The sequence below is a fragment of the Phoenix dactylifera genome, unplaced genomic scaffold, assembly GCF_009389715.1.
Source record: "Phoenix dactylifera cultivar Barhee BC4 unplaced genomic scaffold, palm_55x_up_171113_PBpolish2nd_filt_p 001005F, whole genome shotgun sequence".
In the NCBI taxonomy this organism is placed as follows: Eukaryota; Viridiplantae; Streptophyta; class Magnoliopsida; order Arecales; family Arecaceae; genus Phoenix; species Phoenix dactylifera.
Genome location: NW_024068359.1, coordinates 47651 through 69964, shown reverse-complemented (window position 1 = coordinate 69964; position 22314 = coordinate 47651). Strand labels below are relative to the sequence as shown.

Genomic DNA, 22314 nt, shown 5'->3' with positions numbered 1-22314 from the left:
GAGAGCGCTTGGGTGGCTGGTGGCCGGCGGGTCCAAGGAAGATGAAGGTTCGGCTGCTTCGGTCCACAAAGTAAAAAACAGGGGAGGCCCTGTTTTCCGAGAAGAAGAAAGAAATTAAAAAAAATGGTTATTTTATGTTGAGGGAGAAGCTTTTTGTTTTATATTTTTTTTTATGTTATTTGTAAAAGAGAAGAAACATTAGGTTTTTAATCTTCACTTTTATTTGTAATGAATTTTCTTTTTATCAAATCTATCATTTCTTTTTCATGCAATCCTTGTTCTAGGTTTAAGTTAATTTTCTTTTTTTTATGCAATCTTTTAATTCTTCTTTAATGCAATATATTAAATTTTCTTTTATGCAATTTATGTTCTATGGTTTTGATCTTCTTAGCACTTGCTTTCATCCATTTTAACTTATGCCAAAATTTTCCTTTGAATAGTTAAACATTTCATGAATTTATAAATGCTCTTTGATTTCTAAATACTTGTCTTTTTATTATTTTTAAATAAAAAAATCTCTGGTAAATTAGAGAATCTATCATCATCCCCGATATCATGTTTTTCTTTTGTTATTCAAAAATCGATTTTGAATCCAAGTGAATGTTCTAATTTTTATGCAACTCCAATCGCCTCCCTGTGGATCGACCTCTTATAACCACTATTCTTCGAGTAGGAGAGGTAAGAGTAAAATTTAAATTTAACTTTTGTTCGTCGGTTCTAACAACGATCTGTCTAGCATATTTTTAGGTAGACAGGAATCGGACGAACAATCTCCTTTCTTCTTTCCTCTTCCTCCCTTAAATAGGTCGCCCACCCCTTGATGGACAGCGACAAATCCCCTGATGGAGGGTTAACGGATGTGTGATCGCTCACGGCTGCATGATCCAGGAAAGATGAATGCGGACGGGCTCTTGGTTGCTGGGAGGAGGGGCTGGTTGCGGGATCAACGAGCGGAAGTAGAGGCGGAGGTTGGGGTCTTGAATCCAGAAGGGAGACGCTGCGGGATCATTTGGGAGGAGCTGGAGATGCGGAAGAGATTTGATGCTGTGGGATCCGAAAGCTTGGACACTGGGATTTGGGGGAGAATCATGGGCGGAAGGCACGGATGGAAGGTTGCCGGCTGATACGTGTTGGAGATGCGGACGCGGCATGGACGCGGAGGTTGCCGTGGGATCGATGGGAGGAAGAAGGGAGGAGCTGATCCGGAATGAAGAGTAGATGGGAGGCTGAGACGGCGGCTTGATCACAGCACGGACGACTGGAGCGGCTGTGAGGAGGCGATGACCCGTGGGCTGGTGGGAGGAGCCGATCACGGCCACGGTGGAAGCTGGGATCATGGAAAGAGCTGGGATTACAGCTTGAAATCGGAAGGGAGGAGACGCGCGTGGGCCGACGAGCACGGGATCCTTTCTTCTCCCTGTTTCCACATGGGATGAAGCTTGATCTGATCGGAATGGAAGGCGATCGGGGATGTGCGGACGGCTACAATGATGGCGTGATCTGTGGTATGCTAGGAGGACTCGTTGAAGATGCGGACATAATGGATTTATTTGGGATGTTGATGATTGGCTGGGCGGATGGCCGAGAAGGAAATGATCGCGGGGCCTTGATGCGGAACTGATTTGGAAGGTGATCTGATGGACGGCGCGTGATTTCATGCTTGCATGGCAGCTGAAAAATTTGTTGAGCTCGGACTGCCGTTATTGGGTCTCTTGGATTCCTTGCACTCAAACACAAATACAACGTTAATTAATTAATTTTATCATTAAAGATTAACTATAATACTAATTAAGATGGTACGACGATTGCACTTTTGTGCTCTCATCATACCCCCCAACTAGCTTATTGCTAGTCTCTAGCAATTTAGTGCGAAAATGATAAAATAAGAGTGCAAAAGTGTTATTTATTATATAAATATACTAAGATAAATACTCACTTTCGTAGAGCATTACGATTGTACTTAGCATGTACAACAAGCCGTTAAATCCCTAGGTTATCCTAGTGGACGAGTGGTCTCATGAGGGTTTGCAAAGAAGTAACCCACAAACTTCATTAGTCAGAAATTTCTAATTTTTAACTCGAAATTTGAACAAGTATTACTGTATGAAAATAGAATTGCAAGGACAATAGAGACTTGTTGCTATCATATTTAAACAGACTCTAACTCAAGTTTCATTACACCCCATCTATCTGTTAACAAGTCAAGAATGTAGTGAAGTGCAAGATAGTATCATATAAATGAGTGGCTTTCACTTACTTCCAACATGATCACTCCAATTTTCAAGCCTTTCTAGAGTTAAATGGTAATGAACACCCCAAATTTATTTATTTATTTATTTATTTATTTATTTATTTATTTATTTATTTATTTATTATTATTATTTTTTTATCAAACTGAATGCTAAGAAAACTGATTTGTGCAATATCTAGCCTTATTAAGCTTTCTAGCTGACCCATGTAGCGAGTGTTAGGCCAATGACTTTCGATCCAGATGGCTCAGGGCACTAGGTATAGAGACATCCTAACAGGCTTAATAACTCAAGTTAACTAGGCTTCAAGGCTAAATTAGTCACTCAGAGTTTAATCTCAATTATCCTCATCTTTTTACGCGAACACCCGCTGCTTGCCAGGCAAGAGGTCCGGTTACTCAGTGAAAAGAAAACTCATTATTTTATTTTATTTTATTTTTTGTTGATTAGGATGTTCATCATACATATAACTTTAAATTATTCTGAAGATTAAAAGTATTCATATTAGTTGCAAGTATACATACCCTACTATTCATGTGCTTACATGTAGGTGCTAAATCATCTTGTATCATGTTAACAGAAAATAGGTGGGACGAAAACTTAAGCTAGAACTGCTATCATATTTCTTAACTCAAAGCAATTGTCAAAGCAATTCCTAGTTTGTAAGCCAAAAAGATTAGAGTTTGAGTTAAAAATTTGAAATCCCTTTTTTTTAATTTTATTTTTTTTAAATTGCATAAAAAATCAAAAATATTCTCATCCCCATACCTAAATCTAATATTGTCCTCAATGTTAAAGAAAATTTAAAGCAGTAATAGGATAGAAGAGAAGTTACCTGATATGGATGGGTAAAGTGACAATTGGGATCAAAAACCTCCAAACCTGCATGTTAGTAATTTATTAATTTTTTTTTCTTATTTTTTTATTTATATATATTTTTTTTATATATAATATTTACATGTTGGGTTGCCTCCTAAGAGCGCGAAGTTTTATGTTTTCAGCCAGATATAATGTAGATTCATTTTTTTCAACTATTATCTAAGAATGATTTTGGAAGAGTCCAAGGAAGAACAGTCGGCTAATGACGATCTATGCTCATAAGAGGAACGGAATTAGGGAGCGCATGCTCGACCTCTTTCAAGGAATGGCTAAGGTAAGCCTCTAAAGGGTCCTTACTATAAGTTTGTAAGAAAGTCTCATGAACCAGACTTTTAATCATATCAACTTCATTGATTTCTTCATTATCTGGTGGTTGTTTACTTATGTTGAAGACATTAAGCTTGACTTTCATGTTGCCAAAAGATAGCCTCAGCATGCCATTTCGACAATTTATCACAGCATCTGCTGTGGCTAAGAAAGGTTTACCTAAAATTATAGGTGGGTGACTGTCTGGATGTATTACAGGTTCGGTCTCAAGGATAACGAAGTCCACAGGATAGTAAAACTCGTTTACCTTCCCTATTACATCCTCTACAATCCCCTTGGGATACTTCACCATCCTATCTACTAAGGAAAGGATAATATTTGTGGGCTTTAATTCCTCCAAACCTAACTTTTGGTACACATTATAGGAAAATAGGTTCACACTGGCTCCTAAATCTAATAGGGCTCTCTGGATGATCGTCTCTCCTATTTTTATTTCAATGGTGGGGCAACCAGAATCTTTGTATTTAGGGGCAATCTGTTGTTGAATGAGAGATGAGGCTTGTGCAGCCATAACAGCTTGCCTAGGAATGCTGGTTTTTCTTTTGACCGTGATAAGGTCTTTCAAGAATTTTGTATAGAAGAAAATTTGTCTTATAGCATCGAGAAAAGGTATATTTATTTGAACAGTTTTAAAGACTTTCATTATTTCATCAAAGTTAGATTGTTTCTTGGAGTCCTGAAGTCTACTATGAAAGGGAACCTTAGGTTTGTATGTTTCCATGAGTTCTTCCTTCTTTTCTGATTTATCCTGTTCTTGATCCCTCTTCTGAATAGGATTCTTATCGAATTCATTTTTATTTTCTTTTACGTGTTCAGAAAGTTGGACTTTATTGTCCACTTGCTTGCCAGACCTTAAAGTGGTAATTACCTAAACTTCATAGGTAGGATTTCCATTAGAATCAATCTGAAACTGGCCTCTCGGCCCTTGATTCTGTTGCCTACTAGGGTTAGGTACTGGCTGACTGGGCAATTCACCGCTCTTCCTATCTTCTAAAGAGTTAGCTATTTGGCTCAGACTAACCTCAAGTTTTGCAATCGCTTGCGCATGGAATTGGTTAGTCTGGGCTTGGGCTGTATTGGTCTGTTGTTGTTGCTTGATAAAATCTTGTTGTTGTTTCATCATATTAGCCATTATGGTTTCTATTGGTGAAGGTTGCTGTAGGATAGGGGTATTATAAAGAGGTACAAATAGAACCAAAGGTTGGTTTATTTGTGATGGACCTATCCTGAAAAAGTTGTTCTGAAAATCTGGTGGACCACTTTAATGTTGAATAGGTTCATTTTGCTTGTATGAAAAATTTAGGTGGAACCTATTATCAGGGTGGTAGACTGGACTGAATGAATTGGAAGTGGGCTTCTTGAAGGCACTATACGAATTTAGAGCATTTGCTTGCTCGGCCTTTATGGTGGGCAGATTAGGGCAGCACTCCATTAGATGCTCCGGACTGTTACGCAAGACACACAAACTATATGACTCGTGATCCACTTTCATGATGGAATTTGACTCTTTATATGAACCTGAACTAGTGGACATAGTGAAAACATCAAACTTTTTACTTAAGTTGTTCATTCCAGTCACCAAATTGGACATGACATTTTTGAGATCTGGATCTGCTTTCATTTCATAATTACCTGGTTTTCTAGATCTGAACTCATCTCTATTTACTTCCTCACCATAGCTGCTCCAATTTTGGGCGTTCTCGGCTAAGTCAACAAGAAATTCATAGGCTTGATTCGGGGTTTGGTTCATGAACCTATCCTAGTGCATGGACTCAATCATGTTTCTATGTGCCGGAGGTAGTCCTTTATAAAAGAAGTGGACCAGATCAGCTTTATCAAGCCTATGGTGTGGGCATTTGACCAAAAGATCATGGAATCTTTTCCAAAGTTGGAAAAATTTCTTCTCAGATTTTTCTCTAAAAGTTCTTATGGCATCCTTAATTTTTTTAGTCTTTACCATGGGATAGAACTTAGCCATGAACTTCTTAGATAGTTGTTCCCATGATGTGATGGAATTTGACGTAAGAGAATACAGCCATGCAGCAGCACGATCCTCTAAAGTCATGGGAAACAACCTTAATTTAATACCCTCTTTATCTAAGTTTTGATTTCTAAACGTTTGACAAATTGTCAAAAATTTGTTTAGATGAATATATGGTTGTTCACTCTCAAACCTATAAAATTTGGGTAACATGTTTATTGTTGCAGCCCGAATCTCGAATTAGGCTGCATTATTAATTGGTAATACTATGCAAGTAGGGGGACTAGCGGATGCGGGTGCAAACAACTCATTCAAAGTTCTAATATGTTCACCCATTGTAGAGATTGACGGTTGGTTTACAGTTCGCAAGTTGTGATGAAAAGTTCTATCAATCTCAGGATCAAATGGGGTTAACTTATCCCTTAATGACCTTCTACCATGCATACATTATCAAAAATTCATTAGATTGACTCCTAAAATGAACGAAATCCTAAGAGAAGAGAAGGGCTAGACACAGATGACCACAACCAACACCACACAACAATTTGACCCTATTAGTCTTAGAATTAAGTGAGGTTTAGTAGCTTCTTAAATCTAGTTGCACAGAGATTTATCAGGTTAAAAAGTTTCTAAAATTGTCTCTAGATTAGACAGCTCCTAATTTTCTTTCAGATTAAACTTGAGCTTACCAGTTAAGCGATCCAGTAACCAGTAACCAGGAAAGTCCCGGGGTGTGTGGTGGTGCCAGAAGGGATACACCGATACCACAATACCCGTAACAATTCTTACTATTGTAAAACTTTTCTAGACATCACCAATTACTAAATCCTCACTGGAGTGGCTTTCAGCCGTTTCTTTCTAAGAGCCTAATTGAGCTTGAAAATCCTAAGGCCAACGTCTAATTGATTTTAATTTAATTTGGCTTAGGATATGTATGCAAGATGGTGATTTTTGGGCTAAGGACAGGTAATGACTTTCTGATCTTATTTTTGTAATGGGTTTTGCCCTTAAATTATTTTATGCAAATACTTAATTCTAAATGCAAAAAATAATCAATAATTTTTTTAAAGTTTATACAATGTCATTAGGTTGTACTAATTAAATGAGCAAGCAAATTCTTTTTTTTAATTTATATATAACAATCACTTGAATGTAAACTAAATACAATCCTTATGCGTCAGTCAATCTCCGAATGCCCGTTGAATAAGCTCTGGAGATTACTCCGTGAGGAGCCCCAATAAAGGTATGATAACCTCGGGGGATTGCACCTTATCAATTACTAGCAAAAATAATATATATATATATTTTTAATTTTTTAATTTAATTATTTTTTTAACTTTTCTTTTTTCTTTAAAATTTTAAATTTCTAATTTCGAATTTCAGAATTCAAATTTTTAATTTAAAATTTTTTGAATTTTAGAATTTTAGATTTTTTTTTAATTTTTAATTTTTTTTTGAATTTTAAATTTTGAATTTTAAATTTTAGAATTTATATAACTGCAAAATTATTAACTAGAAATTATCAAAATAAGAAAAATTAATAAAAATAAAAATAAAAACTTACTATCGGAGTGCGTTCACTCCGGGTATCCAAAATCCGATTTGATCTTCGTGATCGTTATTGCTTCTCGATTTGCCTTTCCGGCAACGGCGCCAAAATTTTGTTGTCCGTTTTCTGTTTACCTAAAAATATGCTAAACAGATCGTTGTTAGAACCAACAAATAAAGTTTAATTTAATTTTACTCTTACCTTTCCTACTCGAAGAATAGCGGTTGTAAGAGGTCGATCCTCAGGGAGGCGATTGGAGTTGCATAAAAATTAGAACGTTCACTCGGATTTGAAATCGATTTTTGAATGATAGAAGAAAAACACTACTTTGGGGATGTGGAATGATTCTCTAGTCTATTACAGAATGTTTTCTATTTGAAAATAAACAAAGAAAAGAAAGAAAACTTACAATTGAAATTGGATGCAGATTAGGGGTCGATTTCTAAAGATAGAATATGAATTAAAATTGCCAGTCGAATAGCAAAGATTAATTTCAGAGTTATTTTAGAATTAAGAATTTCAGAATAAATTGCAAAGATTAAACTAAACCTAGAGCACGGATTGCCTAAAAGAAAATTAATATATTGTATATAAAGCAAACATAAAACTGAACCTAGAACACGGATTTCATAAAAGAACTGATGGATTTCATAAAAAAAGAAAATTGATTACAAGTACATAAAATAAAAAAAAATAAAATAAAAGGAAGAAGTAACTCGGTTGAACACTTAAACAAAAGAAAAATTAAAATAGCATTTTTTTCTTCCTTCTTCTCCGAAAACAGAGCCTCCCCTGTTCTTTGGCTCAACACCCAGCCGAGCCCTCTTCCCTTTGGACCCGCCGGCCACCACACCCTGCCGAGAGCTCCTTTCTTCTTCCCTCTTCCTCCCTTAAATAGGTCGCCCACCCCCTGATGGACAGCGACGAATCCCCTGATGGAGGGGTAACGGATGCGTGATCGCTCACGACTGCATGATCCAGGGAAGATGAATGCGGACGGGCTCTTGGCTGCTGGGAGGAGGGGCTGGCTGCGGGATCAACGGGTGGAAGTAGAGGTGGAGGTTGGGGTCTTGAATCCGGAAGGGAGACGTTGCGGGATCATTTGGGAGGAGCTGGAGATGCGGAAGAGATTTGATGCTGTGGGATCTGAAAGCTTGGATGCTAGGATTTGGGGGAGAGTCATGGGCGGAAGGCACGGATGGAAGGTTGCCGGCTGATACGTGCTGGAGATGCGGACGCGGCATGGACGCGGAGGTTGCCGTGGGATCGACGGGAGGAAGAAGGGAGGAGCTGATCCGGAATGAAGAGTAGATGGGAGGCTGAGACGGCAGCTTGATCACAGCACGGACGCCTGGAGCGGCTGTGAGGAGGCGATGACCCGTGGGCTGGTGGGAGGAGCCGATCACGGCACGGTGGAAGCTGGGATCATGGAAAGAGCTGGGATTACTGCTTGAAATCGGAAGGGAGGAGACGCGCATGGGCGGACAGGCGCGATATCCTTTCTTCTCCCTGTTTCCGCACAGGATGAAGCTTGATCTGATCAGAATGGAAGGCGATCGGGGACGTGCGGACGGCTGCGATGATGGCTTGATCTGTGGGATGCTAGGAGGACTCGTTGAAGATGCGGACGAAATGGATTTATTTGGAATATTGATGATTGGCTGGGCGGATGGCTGAGAAGAAAATGATCGCAGAGCTTTGATGCGGGACTGATTTGGAAGGTGATCTGATGGACGGCGCGTGATTTCATACTTGCATGGCATCTGGAGAATTTGTTGAGCTCGGACTGCTGGGCATTGGGCTCAGACCCAATGTTATTGGGTCTCTTGGATTTCTTGCACTCAAAAACACAAATACTTGCACTCAAAAACACAAATACAACGTTAATTAATTAATTTTATCATTAAAGATTAACTATAATACTAATTAAGATGGTACGACTATTACACTTTTGTGCTCTCATCAGTATCGGATTCGTGATCAGAGATTCTTCTGGCAAGATGGTAGCAGCCGAAGGTCGGCGCACACCGGGGATCACTGTTGTAGGAGCAGAGCTTCGGGCTACATGGAAGGGGTTGTCATATATGAGGAGGTTCCTTGGAGCTGAGAGGGTGTATCTCGAGGGAGACTCTACGGTAGTGATTGACTGGATCCGAGGTGTTGATAGATATGGTGATGGTCATCCTCTCATCAGAGACACTCGTAGGCTGGTTCAGGATATGGATGGCTTGCAGGTAGCACATGTGTTTCAAGAGGCGAACAGAACAGCAAACTGGGTCGCCTCCTTCGTCGCACGGCATTTCGAGGATGTTCTATGGACATCCATTGGAGATATTTCCTCTTCTTTGTACGCTTTGCTTTCTCGTGATTTGGCAGGATGTACTCAAGTTAGAGCTATATAAATTACCGTATTTACCAAAAAAAAAAATTTGGAGTTTCATGGCTGGTGCTGTGATGCTTTTGAGTGTAATGTGTGCTCTGATGCTCTTCTTAATTTACAGAGGGCATACGATTCTAGTGTCGTAATTCTTTTTGTTTCTTTTTTGTTTTGATTCGCCACCATTGTTCAACGGAAGTGACGGAGAGCCACGTGACTAAACTATAGCAGTACTGCAAGTGATGGTCAAGTTTTTCTTCCAGCGAGACGAAAAAATGATCAAAGTTTGATGGGAAAAAATAATGATACGATTGTTTAAGTGAAATGGTTTTTGGACTTTTGGGTGAGGCAATGGGGAGGTCAGACCAAATAGAACCTCTAGTTGCCTAGATGGACCAAATGGTTGCTAGCAGGGTGCGGTGGTATCAGATTTTAAGTTGAAAAAGCTTGTTTCTATTATTGTTGTGCGTGCACGGACGGCTGCTAGTGCCGGATTATAGATGGTCCTATAGTTTTTTTTTTTTCTTTTTTTTTTTTGGATCACGGGCTCCACGAACGTCAGGGTTAGTTTTTTCGTTAAATTTTCTATCTGGATTAGTTTTTTTCGTTAAATTTTCTATCTTCATTGGTACCTTCCCCTCACCTTCGGTGAATGACTAGATTCATTCGATGGAAAGACCAGTGAAGTTTGACTCCAAAATTTCCACTTGCCAGCTTTGACCAGTTTTTTATTTAGGAATGTGGCCAAAGTCTGGGATGTAACAACCAAAGGAAAAATATATTACCATTAGCAATGTCTTTTAGCTCCGTGTATATAGAATCTGGGCCTCGTGTTCTTGACCGTAATGAAAGGGAGGTTCAATGACGTGACAAGAGAAGGTGAGCAGCAATTAAAATTTGGAAAACGTGGATGTGAGGTCTCTTGACAGGCTGCGCATGGATCAATAAATTGTTTTCCACCCAGTATGGAGGACTTCTCTTTAGCAACGTGGATTCGTACAAACTGGGCCCTAGCATTCGGATGCGGTCATGCTGAGTGTTCCCGCCTATTTATTTACGTTGTTTCTCCCTTCCCCACCGTAGCTTCATCGTTCTCTCTCTTGGTTCTCCTTGGTGCCGTCTCTGATCTGTGTCCATTCGCCGTACGTTGGTAATGCTTCTCTTTCATTTTTCACCCTGTCTCGCTATGTTTGATTGTTCATAGATATTAGAATCCTTGCTAAAGCCAAATTAGGTTGTCATAAAGGGGCATGCGAGCAAGTTTCAAGCTCTCAAGAGGGTATGCATAGTTTCTCACCTTTTAAAGTATAGAGTTTCTCACCTTTTAAGGGCGATTGAGCCAACCAGGCACACAAACACACAAATAGGTATCTAGAGAGTGTTGAGCTAAGATTCTTGTGGTACTATTGAACCTTCAATCGTACCAGTGCAAATTTCATGATAGGCACGGTGTGCATGGGTCCTGTTTGATCTACAACATTTGATAAAACTAAAAGCAAAGAAACATCTGTTTTGAATGTCTCTTGTATCTGTATCAAGCGGACAAAATGGCCAACTTTAATGGCATGATTAGGGGCAGAGCCAGGATTATGTTATACGAGGTGCCAAGGGGAAAACAAATTCACTTATGCTTTCTTTCTCCTACTTTTTTGTTTCACTTTTCTCCCATTTGTTTTTATCCTTCGATCTTAATTTCTTGGCATGTCTTTCCCTCTTCACAGTGAAACATTCCAAACCATAGCTCAATGGCGATGCAGTTCCTTCCTCTTTCCGTCTATAGTTCGGTTTGTGGCATTGGATATCCAAATATCTATATGCCTAGTTTGCGGATCACGCATTCCACAAGAGCAGTTGCTACTAAAGGTCTCACAGGTACGAAAAGTTCCAAGTTTCCATTTAGTCAAATAAAATGATATCTAGACACATCAATTTGTTTTCCGGGCCTTGGTTGCAGTAGTGCTATTTAAAAAAATCAGCAAGTTTATGACTCTGTGTTTCATATGTTGGGTTTTCATCTTATTTGTGTCAAATGCATGGTAAATTGGAGGATTTTTTTTTCTTGCTCAAAACTCATTTAGCTCTTATTGTAACTTTTTATTCGGCAGGATATAGTATGTTATAGATGTATTAATGATTGCATCAAGCAATCCTGTTGGCTTATATCTATCTTAATAGGTGGTGTTATGATGATAATTGAGTACCATTTTCTCATATGGTCGGCTGGGTGTGGGATAACCCCCTCACTTTTCTCAAGGAAAAAAACGAAGACAATTAAGTAATATTTTTCGGTCTCTCTCCCTCTTTTTTGATATCTTGGATAATAGTTTAGACATTGTTTTGCTGTATATGGAGTATCTTTATCATCATCTTGTAAGCATATTAGAAACATATGTTCTACGGAGGTGAAGATAATGAAAACCTTTTCATTTAGCTCTTTGAGAGGATACTGCATAAATTGTAAGTTTTGTCTCACTTTTTCTTGCATATAGTACGAGTCAAAAATTTAGTAGTATCTTGAGTCAAAAATTGTCTCACTAAAGACATAGTACAGGTAGGACTACTAGCATATATATCATAGTCTGTGCTCTAGGATTGTGGAATCATGGAGCACATACCAGCTCTTTTTAACCATAAGTAGAGCTTATGAGTATAGGGTTGTCACCCAGGAAGCACGGAAAATTCATATCGCTGATAATCATCGAATACTTCTAGGATATGCATTCCATACTTCTGTTTTTAAGTTTCTAACTTACCAAAATAATGGAAAAAGACTCGGGATACTTAGTAGATACACTTGAGACACTTCCCTCCTTCTAGCAGTGAAGGGAGGTGCATTCCATTTGTTTTTTTAATACAACTTAATAATAAATGGTAACTTTTGGAGTTTGTGATGTTTCTATTATAATGGAGAGCATGCAATGGGCTTTATGCATTTGGATCGATGATGGATGCTCGTTCAAATGTATAGATAATGTATTGATAACCTACACTCATACATACATACATACATACATAGATACATACGTACATATATATATATGTACATGTATATATATAGATGTATGTATATATATAGATAGATATATGTATGTATATATACGTACGTATATGCATATATATATATATATGTGTGTGTGTGTGTGTGTGTGTGTGTGTAGATACATACATATGTCTATCTATATATATATACATCTATCTATCTCTCTCTCTCTCTCTCTCTCTCTCTCTCTATATATATATATATATATATATATATATATATATATATATATGAGAGAGAGTGAGAGAGTATTAATTGGGGGCTTGAGAGGATGAGTTAATATGGAATTGTAAAAAGAAATAAAATATCCTTAAAAGTTATAAAAAGTAAGAATATTTTTTGTCCAATGAAAAATGGGTAGATTGATAACCTACCATAACAGAGAGTAGGTTATCAATTCCCTATATATATATATATATATATATATATATATATATTATCGCATCCTAATCATATTGTATATTCAATACTTTCTCTATTAGTGCATTTGTGTTGTTTATGTCTGTATGTTATATCCATATCATGTCATCTTGCATGTTGATTCAAAAAGAGTTACTAGCGGCATTTGTAGGTGCCTCTATAAGCTAAAATGTTATTGCTAATATATTTTTTAGTATTTTCTTATGTACCATCTTAAGATAGTGTCGGCAACTTATTACTGGCATTTTCAAAAATTGTCGACAAAAAATATTTTTAGCAGCATATATAACTGCCCTTAAGCTTTCAAAGAACCAACCAAATAAAGTTAACCAAAAAATATTATTTAGATTTCTTGGCCTTCTACAAGTGCCCAAAGTCTACCTAATGAACAACTGATGTAGAACTAAACACATGCCCATATGAGTCCTTACATATTCTCTCAAGTCTTCACATTCTTGCCAGGCAAGAGTTCAAATCCAATCACAAATACCAAAATCAAATCACATACATCATGATTAGCTTATGGTCAACCTGTGCTACATGCTACAGATTCCTCTAGTCCACGTGAGCCATAAGCCAAATCCGCTATGATGTCATTTGTAATGATTTAGGATCTCACTCAAAAAGCTACCTAGAAGTGTTACTTGAGTCTTTTGGTTTTGTACAAGTATCTAAAGTTTACCTAGTGCATAGCCATTGTAGAACTAAACACATACTTGCACGATCATCACGATTCAAAACCCCTCCAGGCTAGTTATTTATTTATCTACTTAATAAATTGGTTATCTTGATTTTGTCTTGTGCTTTAACCTGCTTCTCCTTCTGCATGCATGGCTCAGGTGCATGTGTGAGGAAGGGTTGGACTTGACATACATTGTTCAACCATTTCCTAATAGCTTTAAGTTTTTTGGATGAATTGGTTAGTTAATACGAGAAAACACGAGACTGGTAAAGGTCAAAGAAGTCGATGAAGAGCCGGTTCCCACTCATATTCTACATGTTTCTTACTAAATTTCATGCTCTCCAATACAATCCATATTGACTTATGTTAGAGCTTCAGGTGCAGAAGTTTCAGCACAGCAGGAAGCAAAAAATCTGCTACACCTTGATGATTTGCCCTTATGAAGAGCACTCCCAACCATGCTATCTGTATGTATGGGAATCTGACAGTATAGTTATAAAAACAAGCCTCACTTGAAATTGATGTCGTTCACCCGTTTTATCAGCATTGTCAATCTACCATCAAACATCTCGTGGCCTGCACCTCTTGTTCTTTCAGAATCTGCCTATCCCAAACATTAAGAACATATGCTTTTTGCCATTGGATCTTTAAGGAAGGTGGTTGATCTGCTGCACTGTAAAAGCCCTTATATGTATGCTGAAAATAATAACATTGCAATTAGATTTAGTGGCTTTTCTGTGCAACTGTAACACTTGGAAGATGGATAACTATCTGATGATCAGATTTCGAAGGTCCATTCAACAGATGGCTGGATCATTTATTTGTCGATTTTATCTAACACCATCATCCTCTCGCTATAATCGGCTATGGAAGGAAGGTTTAGCTTAAATTAAAATAGGCACCCTGCCAATGCAGAACAAACTACACGCAGAAAAAAACATGAAGGAAAAAACTCAGAACTTGTATTTTTTAAAAAGAAATTATTAAGAAAACAAAGGGGTGGAAACGCTAGTCATGATTGAATGATAACTCAGAAACAACAATAGTATTAAAAAATGTAGCATACTTGTTTGATTGCTTGATAAAAGTAACAAGCGTTATGCCATATATTATTAATTGTTTGTGCTAATAATTTGTTTGCAAGTCAGCAATCTTATTTCTTTTCCTTTTTCTATTTCTCCCAGTGGCTCAGCTCTCTTCATTTTGATCTTTGATTTCCGATCTTCTAACTAATTTCCATATTCTTCTTGATTTTTGTTTTACTTTTGACAGCATATATGGGTCATGGATTATTGAAGAAGAGCAGAACTGCCAATATTCCAATTCCGGTATGATGCCAATTTCGTGTTCCTGTAAATCTGATAACTGCATATGTGCATGAATTAAAACCTTCAAATCAAATGATAGGGAGATGAAGTATCAAAGAAAAGAATCAGGGAGCAGATACCTAATGTTGATCTTTCATCTTCTTCCTATGACACTGCATGGGTAGCTATGGTCCCCTTGCCAGAATTTCCGCAGTTTCCATGCTTCCCAGAGTGTCTTAATTGGATAATAAAGAATCAACATCCTGATGGCTCTTGGGGAATTCATGGTCTCCATCCCTCTCTTGTCAAGGATGCTCTCTCTTCTACATTAGCCTGTGTACTTGCACTAAAGAGATGGAATATTGGTGAAGAACATGTCAGAAGGGGTATGTATCTTCATAGAACACAAGATCATATGCAATTTTTTTTTTTTTACTGCATACACATTAAAACAGAACATTATGCCTGAAAATGCAGGGCTCCACTTTGTTGGATCTTATTTTTCCTCTGCTATGGATGAGAAGTTGCATTCTCCTATTGGCTTTCAGATCATATTTCCTGGAATGCTTGGATATGCCATTGATATGGGTTTAGATCTTCCTATTAGCCAAAATGACATAGATGTCATGTTTCACATGAGAGATTTAGAGCTGCAAAGGTATGTGGTTCCCTTGGTTATCTATATCTTAGGATTCTCTTCATGTTTTCCAATTTTTCATAAGCAATCTTCCCGTGACAAGACATGTATACTACAGCATACTACGTTCTGATTTGATTATCTCATTGTTCATCATGTTAATCTAAAATCTTGTATCTCTATAAAGACTGTTAATATGCATATGCTATATGCATGTGTCCTATAAGTATTGAAATAATATTACTGGACAATATTAGTTTGAGTAACTAATTCTACCTGCATGATGTTGTAATTCATAATCACATCAAAGGAAGTCTTAGCTTTATAGATGGCTTGGTGTTGGACTTTAGCGAACAGTGGATGGGTTAGAAATTGCATAACATGGAATTAGGTGTTAAGTGAGGACATTAGCAAATGTTAAGGTGAAAAGATGAAGATGAAAATTGAGAGTCAATGTAAATTACTAAAATTACGAAAAAATTCATCGAATAAGTAACAACTTGGAACTATGTTCGTCCAGCGAACCAAAATAAGATAAAATTATAATTGGAGATTTAGGTTGGGGATGATGAAATCAAATAACTTTTTAGTTTTTCGGGTACTTACTGGCAAAGTCTACAAAACTATACCTGTACACTACCAGCTTCGTATGCACCTCGTACCAAGGTAGGCTCTCAATACTTTTTCCTCCTTCCAAGTCATGGTAGTTCCAAATCCAGGCAATACCGGTTTGGTACCAGGCAGTAAGGGTAGTTCCACTTGGTTCCGACCGGTACCTACAGGTTTAGCTCGATACCAAATGGAAATCGTGAGTAGTCATAAACTACTTAGTACCTCATGCAGCTTTCTGGATTTTATTCCCAATGAATAATCATGTGGAAAAATCCAGATAACCTTTGTATAATACATACCATTTTACTAATTTGCTGCATCAAACAATCTTTAGAAAGTAGCAGAACATTCTACTAGAGTATCACCATAGGTAATTTCTTATGCTATGAAATTCTTAGTATTTATAGCACTACTTATTACTTAATTTTTTCATTTTAACATCTACATCTTTTTGACTATTACATCTTTGTCTCCTGTAGTTGCTAAATAATAATATTCATGTACTTTCGTTCAGAGTGTCTGAAAACAGTTCTGAGGGTAGGAAAGCCTATCTGGCATATGTTGCTGAAGGATTGGGCAAGTCACAAGATTGGCAAGAGGTTATGAAATATCAGAGGGAAAATGGATCTCTGTTCAATTCACCTTCCACAACAGCTGCTGCACTGACCCATATATACGATGCTAAAGCCCTTGAGTACTTGCGTTCGCTTCTACCGAAGTTTGGCAGTTCAGGTAAATGCCACTGTTTTATTATTTTGAAAACATTATATTACTAATATTTCATGCTTTTGAAAGGATGTAACTTTTTTGCTGTTGATTCTGTACAGTGCCTACTTCATATCCTAGAGATATCCATACCCTTCTTTGTGTGGTTGACAAAATTGAGAGGCTTGGAATCGCTCGACATTTTAGTTATGAGATAAAGAACATTTTGGACAGAATATATAGGTAGCGAGCTTAAAACATGCTCAGAAGTTAAAAACATCTTATAATACCATTCTCATTACAAATCTGACTTCAGCTATCATTCAGATGCTGGTTAAATAATGATGAAGAGATCAGCGCAGACATGGCTACATGTGCCATGGCATTTCGTCTATTACGTATGAATGGATTTGATATATCGTCAGGTACTTTCTGCTTCAAGCTGTAGAGGTTTTGAATTGTGGTTACTATGGGGTATCTATCTATCTTTAGTGTTGGTATAATATGTTGACGTGTAATGCAGATGCCTTATCTCAATTTGGTGATGCAAGCTTTTTCTTCAATTCAATCCAAGGGCATCTGAAAGATATGAAAACAGTTCTAGAGTTATACAAGGCATCGCAAATCAAAATCTTACCAAATGAGCAGGTTCTCGATAAACTTGGTTCTTTGTCAAGTAATATTCTGAGAGAGGCATTATCCCCCAAGTCAGAGCATGGACTCCAAGTTCTTTCTCAGGAGGCAAGTTTTTGATTTGAGCCTATAAAAACTCATGCACTTGCATGTTCAGGACAGAAAATTTGTAAACATCTGGAAATAGCAATGGAAGTTTCATAACTCAAAATCTTGTCATCTCAGGTGGATTATGCACTTAAATTTCCCTTCTATGCCAACTTGGAACGCCTAGAGCACAAGAGTTATATTGAGAACTTTAAAGTTGAAAACCTTCAGGTTCTCAAAACATCATATACGTAAGTATTAACTTGGCTGGAATGAAAATCCTGTCTTCCATTTGCACTTACGATTCATGCATTGAACCATTTATCAGGTCTTCTGGCATTGATGACAAGGATCTGTTAGAACTGGCACTGGAAGATTTTAATTTATGTCAGTCCATACACCGCGAAGAACTCCAATATATTGAGAGGTCCATATTCTTTCCTCACTTTAAAGTGCAACACAAGCCTATTCCTTTTCTTCGTTCAATGTATGTTGATAATTTTAATTGAACAGTTGGGTCAAAGAAAACAGATTGGATCAGCTAGAATTTGCTCGGCAGAAACAGACATATAGCTATCTCTCAGCTGCGGCTGCACTATTCTCCCCTGAAAGTTTTGATGTTCGCATGTGTTGGGCCAAAAATGCCGTGCTAACCACCGTCGTCGATGACTTTTTTGACGATGGAGGATCTAGAGAGGAATTAGCAAATCTTATATCATTGATCGAGAAGTATGACTTATTTTTTTTTTCCATTGGTGTTACCATAGTGCTGGCTAACTTATTAGGTTTATAGATCATCATGCTCTTTTCCTCAAATATCTAACAGGTGGGATGAAAATCATGAAAAACAATTTTGCTCGGAACAAGTCAAAATTATCTATTCTGCTATCTACAGTACAATTAATGAACTCGGAGCCAAGGCATCTGCATTGCAAAAGCGTTGCGTCACCGACCATTTAGTTGAGATTGTGAGATATTATGTCCAATTCTATTTTCAGCTTAGTATTTTTGAGGGGGTTGTAACATTTGGCCTTATAATTGACAGTGGCTTACTATGATGAACGCAATGATGAAAGAGGCAGAGTGGGTGAAGACCAAGACAGTGCCCACAATGGATGAATATATGACAAATGGATATGTATCATTCGCTTTAGGACCCATTATTCTCCCAGCACTCTATTTTGTTGGACCGGAGCTTTCAGTCGATGTCATTGGTGATCCAGAGTATCATAATCTATTCAAACTAGTCAGCTTGTGTGGGCGTCTACTTAATGACATGCAAAGTTTTGAGGTAATATTTTTGTTTTTCTCTTCTTTGTTTATTATATACTTCATTGGATGAAATATTGTGACCTGATTGCCAAAGAGCTATTGCTTCATGGACATCATACAGAACCTTCAAAGATGACAAATCTAGGGATTCAAACTGGCTATGCTTCGTTCAGCATGTCTTCTTAACTTGCATGCATGAGCATTTTCATGTACATAATGTACTTGAGACAAGCAAGCCTTCAAGCCTGTTCCCTTGTACTTTTTATTGGATTCATTCTTCCTATTTATCTATTATCTCCCATCCATGTTTAAGTTCTTAGACACAGATTTCATTTTCACATTTCATAACACCAGCTCCATTTAAAATTGTTTGGTTCTCCTTTCTCAATTCCCCCGTCTGTGTGTGTGTGTACATGTGAGTGCACACATACAAATTATTAACCAATAAGGTGTATGCTATCAGACACCATGCATTATTCTGTTTATCATTATGATTTCCGGACATAGAAGCACATGTTTATGGTTTACCAACAGATCTCTGATTTTCTATTTCAAGGAGCCATTTCAGTAGGGTATGTCCTGTACCATTCAGTACACGTCAGTACGTAATGTTGCTGCGGATAGATGCTCAAAGATGCAAAAAAAAAAAAGAAGCTCCTGTTGAAGTTTATATTTGATGGTTTTCTATTTATGAATAAACATGTTTTGATCATTTAAAATATATATTCTTTTTTTATTAGCAGTTTCAGATTTTGGATGTGCATTTTGTTTTACTCTGTATGGTTAAAGTACACATTATACACATTAACAGTACTTTGCTCCAAATATCAACAATAATATCATTTATGAATTAAGCAGTTTTTTGCAAAATTAAATCTTTAAAAATTTTGGATCAAGTATCATAACATTTACATGCAATGATACAAATTAATACTGATGATTCTTGCTTCACCCATCTTCTCGAGTTTCATTGACATCCTGCTTGTGAGGCCTCAAAAAGGATTTCGTATATATAATGGTGCTTCATTTTTTAATTTGGACTTTGTTTTGATGTAGAACTTTCTTCATTAGAATATATGGCTCTGAGTATTCCATCACCAAATTCCTTGGGTGTATCTAGCCTGCTTCTAGCAATAAGATCATTTAACCTAAGACATATTTACCAATTGTTTTGGATACCACTTTCACACATTAATGCCTTTAGAATCTTGTCTAATCATCTACATCTGTAAATTCTTAGAACCTGTGAATGTCACTCATTTGTTTTAATGCCTTTCAATGTTATGGACAAACATATCTGAAAAGGCATGTGTTTAGTATAGGAATGACCTTGATGAAGGCAAAGTGATTGAGCAACTGTTGAAATAATGAGAAAGTGAGGATATGAACATAATAATGAAAAAAATTCTCCAACAACGCTATTTATATTTTGACTTATAGAAAACCTTCCTCCTTGTAGCCTCAATCATTAGTTTGTCCTGCCCGATATTTGCCACTTATGCTTCATATTACCAAATAACACCTCCTCCATTGAAGGGCAAGATGTCTTAACAAGTTTGATGGTGTTTTTGCTTTTGATAACAAGGACAAGCCAAATACGGCAGGTAAAATGAAATAAAGTAGGATTTCATCCTAAGAGTTAGATATTTCAGACTTAACATATTAACCACTTAGTAGTTATATAGTTCTATGTAATATATTGCTTAGGGGTGATTGTAAATTACCATATTAGTGGAGATTAAATACCTTGCTATGAAGATCTACCTATAGTTGTGGATTGATAATTTGTTTTGAAACTAATGAGTAATTTGGCAGAGGGAACGAAAACAAGGGAAGTTGAATAGTGTGACGCTTCGTATTATTCATAGTCGCGGTTCCATTTCCGAAGAAGAGGCTATTAGCGAGATTCCAAGCATAATTGACTCTAGAAGAGCAGAACTGCTGAGACTAGTGTTGCAGAATGAGGGAAGTGTGGTTCCAAGAGCTTGCAAGGACCTATTTTGGATGATGAGCAGAACGCTGCACCTCTTTTATATGAAAAATGATGGAGTCACATCACCAACGGAAATGGTTGGTGCAGTGAATGCAGTGATTTATGACCCGCTTAAAGTTGGTCACAAGTTTTCAGGGGTTAATTGATAAAAAAATTTATTTGCCAGTATTCTAAAATAAAAAGGTACATGAACTTTTATGTAGACATATTTTTATAGATCTTCAACAGGACGTGGTGGCATGATATTATTGGTTTATTATGGCCTGATGCTGGATGATCTGAGCTTGAATATTAAATAAGCTGCAATCCAAAGTTATAAGTTTGCATTACACCTTATAGTTTTTGAGTATTTGTGAGGACCGTATGAACGCATGTTTAGTTCCACATCAGTTATTCACTAAGTAGATATTGGATACTTATATATGATCAAAAAATCCAAATAATATATTCAGACGAATCATTTTGTGTAAGATCCTGGATTGTTACAATATTTATCTATCTAACCAAACAATAGAGAACAAGTATGATGCAAAGGAAAATAAAAGAAATTTACAATTAAATTATTGAATAATTAAGGGCAAAATTTATATTACAAATGGTATAAAAAATTATTAATAAAATATATTGAATAATTAATTAAATTCATAAATTCATAAAAACAATGGTAAAAAGGAGCCAACGACTAGTTTAATTGATAGAAGTTTCGGCTCTTTGCCATCATATGTCGTATTTTGTTGAGCTCTAGCCCAAGATTGACAAATTTAATTAAACATGCATGGATCAAACAAAAGGTTTAAAAGGGGAAATATATAACAGACCTCAAATTATAGGCAACTACAGCTCTCATGTACGTCCATTAATAACTGTGATTTCACATGTAATGAACTCCTATTCTCAAGGCTCCTGTTGTCGATGGTAATTGCATGACCAACTAACCTATAACTTTCCAACATGATTTGATCCTACCATCACTACTTGACCTCCAAATTCATTTTGACCAAACCCTACCTTCCTCAGCTTGCATCATTGTAATCCGTACCTTAATGCAAACTAGCCCAACTCAGCCTTTAAATTCATTCTAATCCAACCGATCTATCTGAACTTGCATCATCGTAACTCGTTATCACTGCAACCCATCCCAATTCAACCATTGAAAATCTTATCAAAATAAAAGAGAACAAAGAATTGAGCAAAAAAAAGGGCGAATCTGCATCAATTTGTGTACACTTTGATCTGCTCAAAGTGTCATGTGGACCAATATATTCAGAATTAAGGTGTGCAGAATACATAAGTAATAGTATCCAACGATTTCAAAGTATATATGCTAAACATGCAAAATTTACTAATACAAGACTATGATTTGGAGGACATCTTGAAATTAGGTGGAGATAAATAATGCATTTAACATCCAATACAAGATTAAATGTTTCTAGATCTATATGGATAAAACTGAGAGATAAATGATAATATATGTAACAGAAAATTATTATCTCTATCTCTATCAATATAATAAAGTAGTAGGGATTGTGGAGTGATTGAGTATTCCCTAATTGATTTTGATGAG

General features: G+C 36.9%; 1 protein-coding gene across 1 annotated transcript; it reads left to right on the top strand.

Annotated features, from left to right (window-relative positions):
- The first annotated feature begins 10383 nt into the window (after window positions 1-10383).
- On the top strand, window positions 10384-21053 carry LOC103698812 (ent-kaur-16-ene synthase, chloroplastic-like). Its single transcript, XM_039121190.1, has 15 exons — window positions 10384-10512; window positions 11084-11234; window positions 14777-14832; window positions 14912-15197; window positions 15289-15469; window positions 16575-16792; window positions 16888-17008; window positions 17093-17190; window positions 17289-17506; window positions 17624-17736; window positions 17814-17912; window positions 17999-18214; window positions 18312-18453; window positions 18531-18776; window positions 20573-21053. Exons 2-15 carry the CDS (start codon window positions 11108-11110, stop codon window positions 20894-20896), a joined length of 2445 nt encoding a protein of 814 aa, XP_038977118.1. The 5' UTR covers window positions 10384-10512; window positions 11084-11107; the 3' UTR covers window positions 20897-21053.
- The last annotated feature ends 1261 nt before the right edge of the window (window positions 21054-22314 follow it).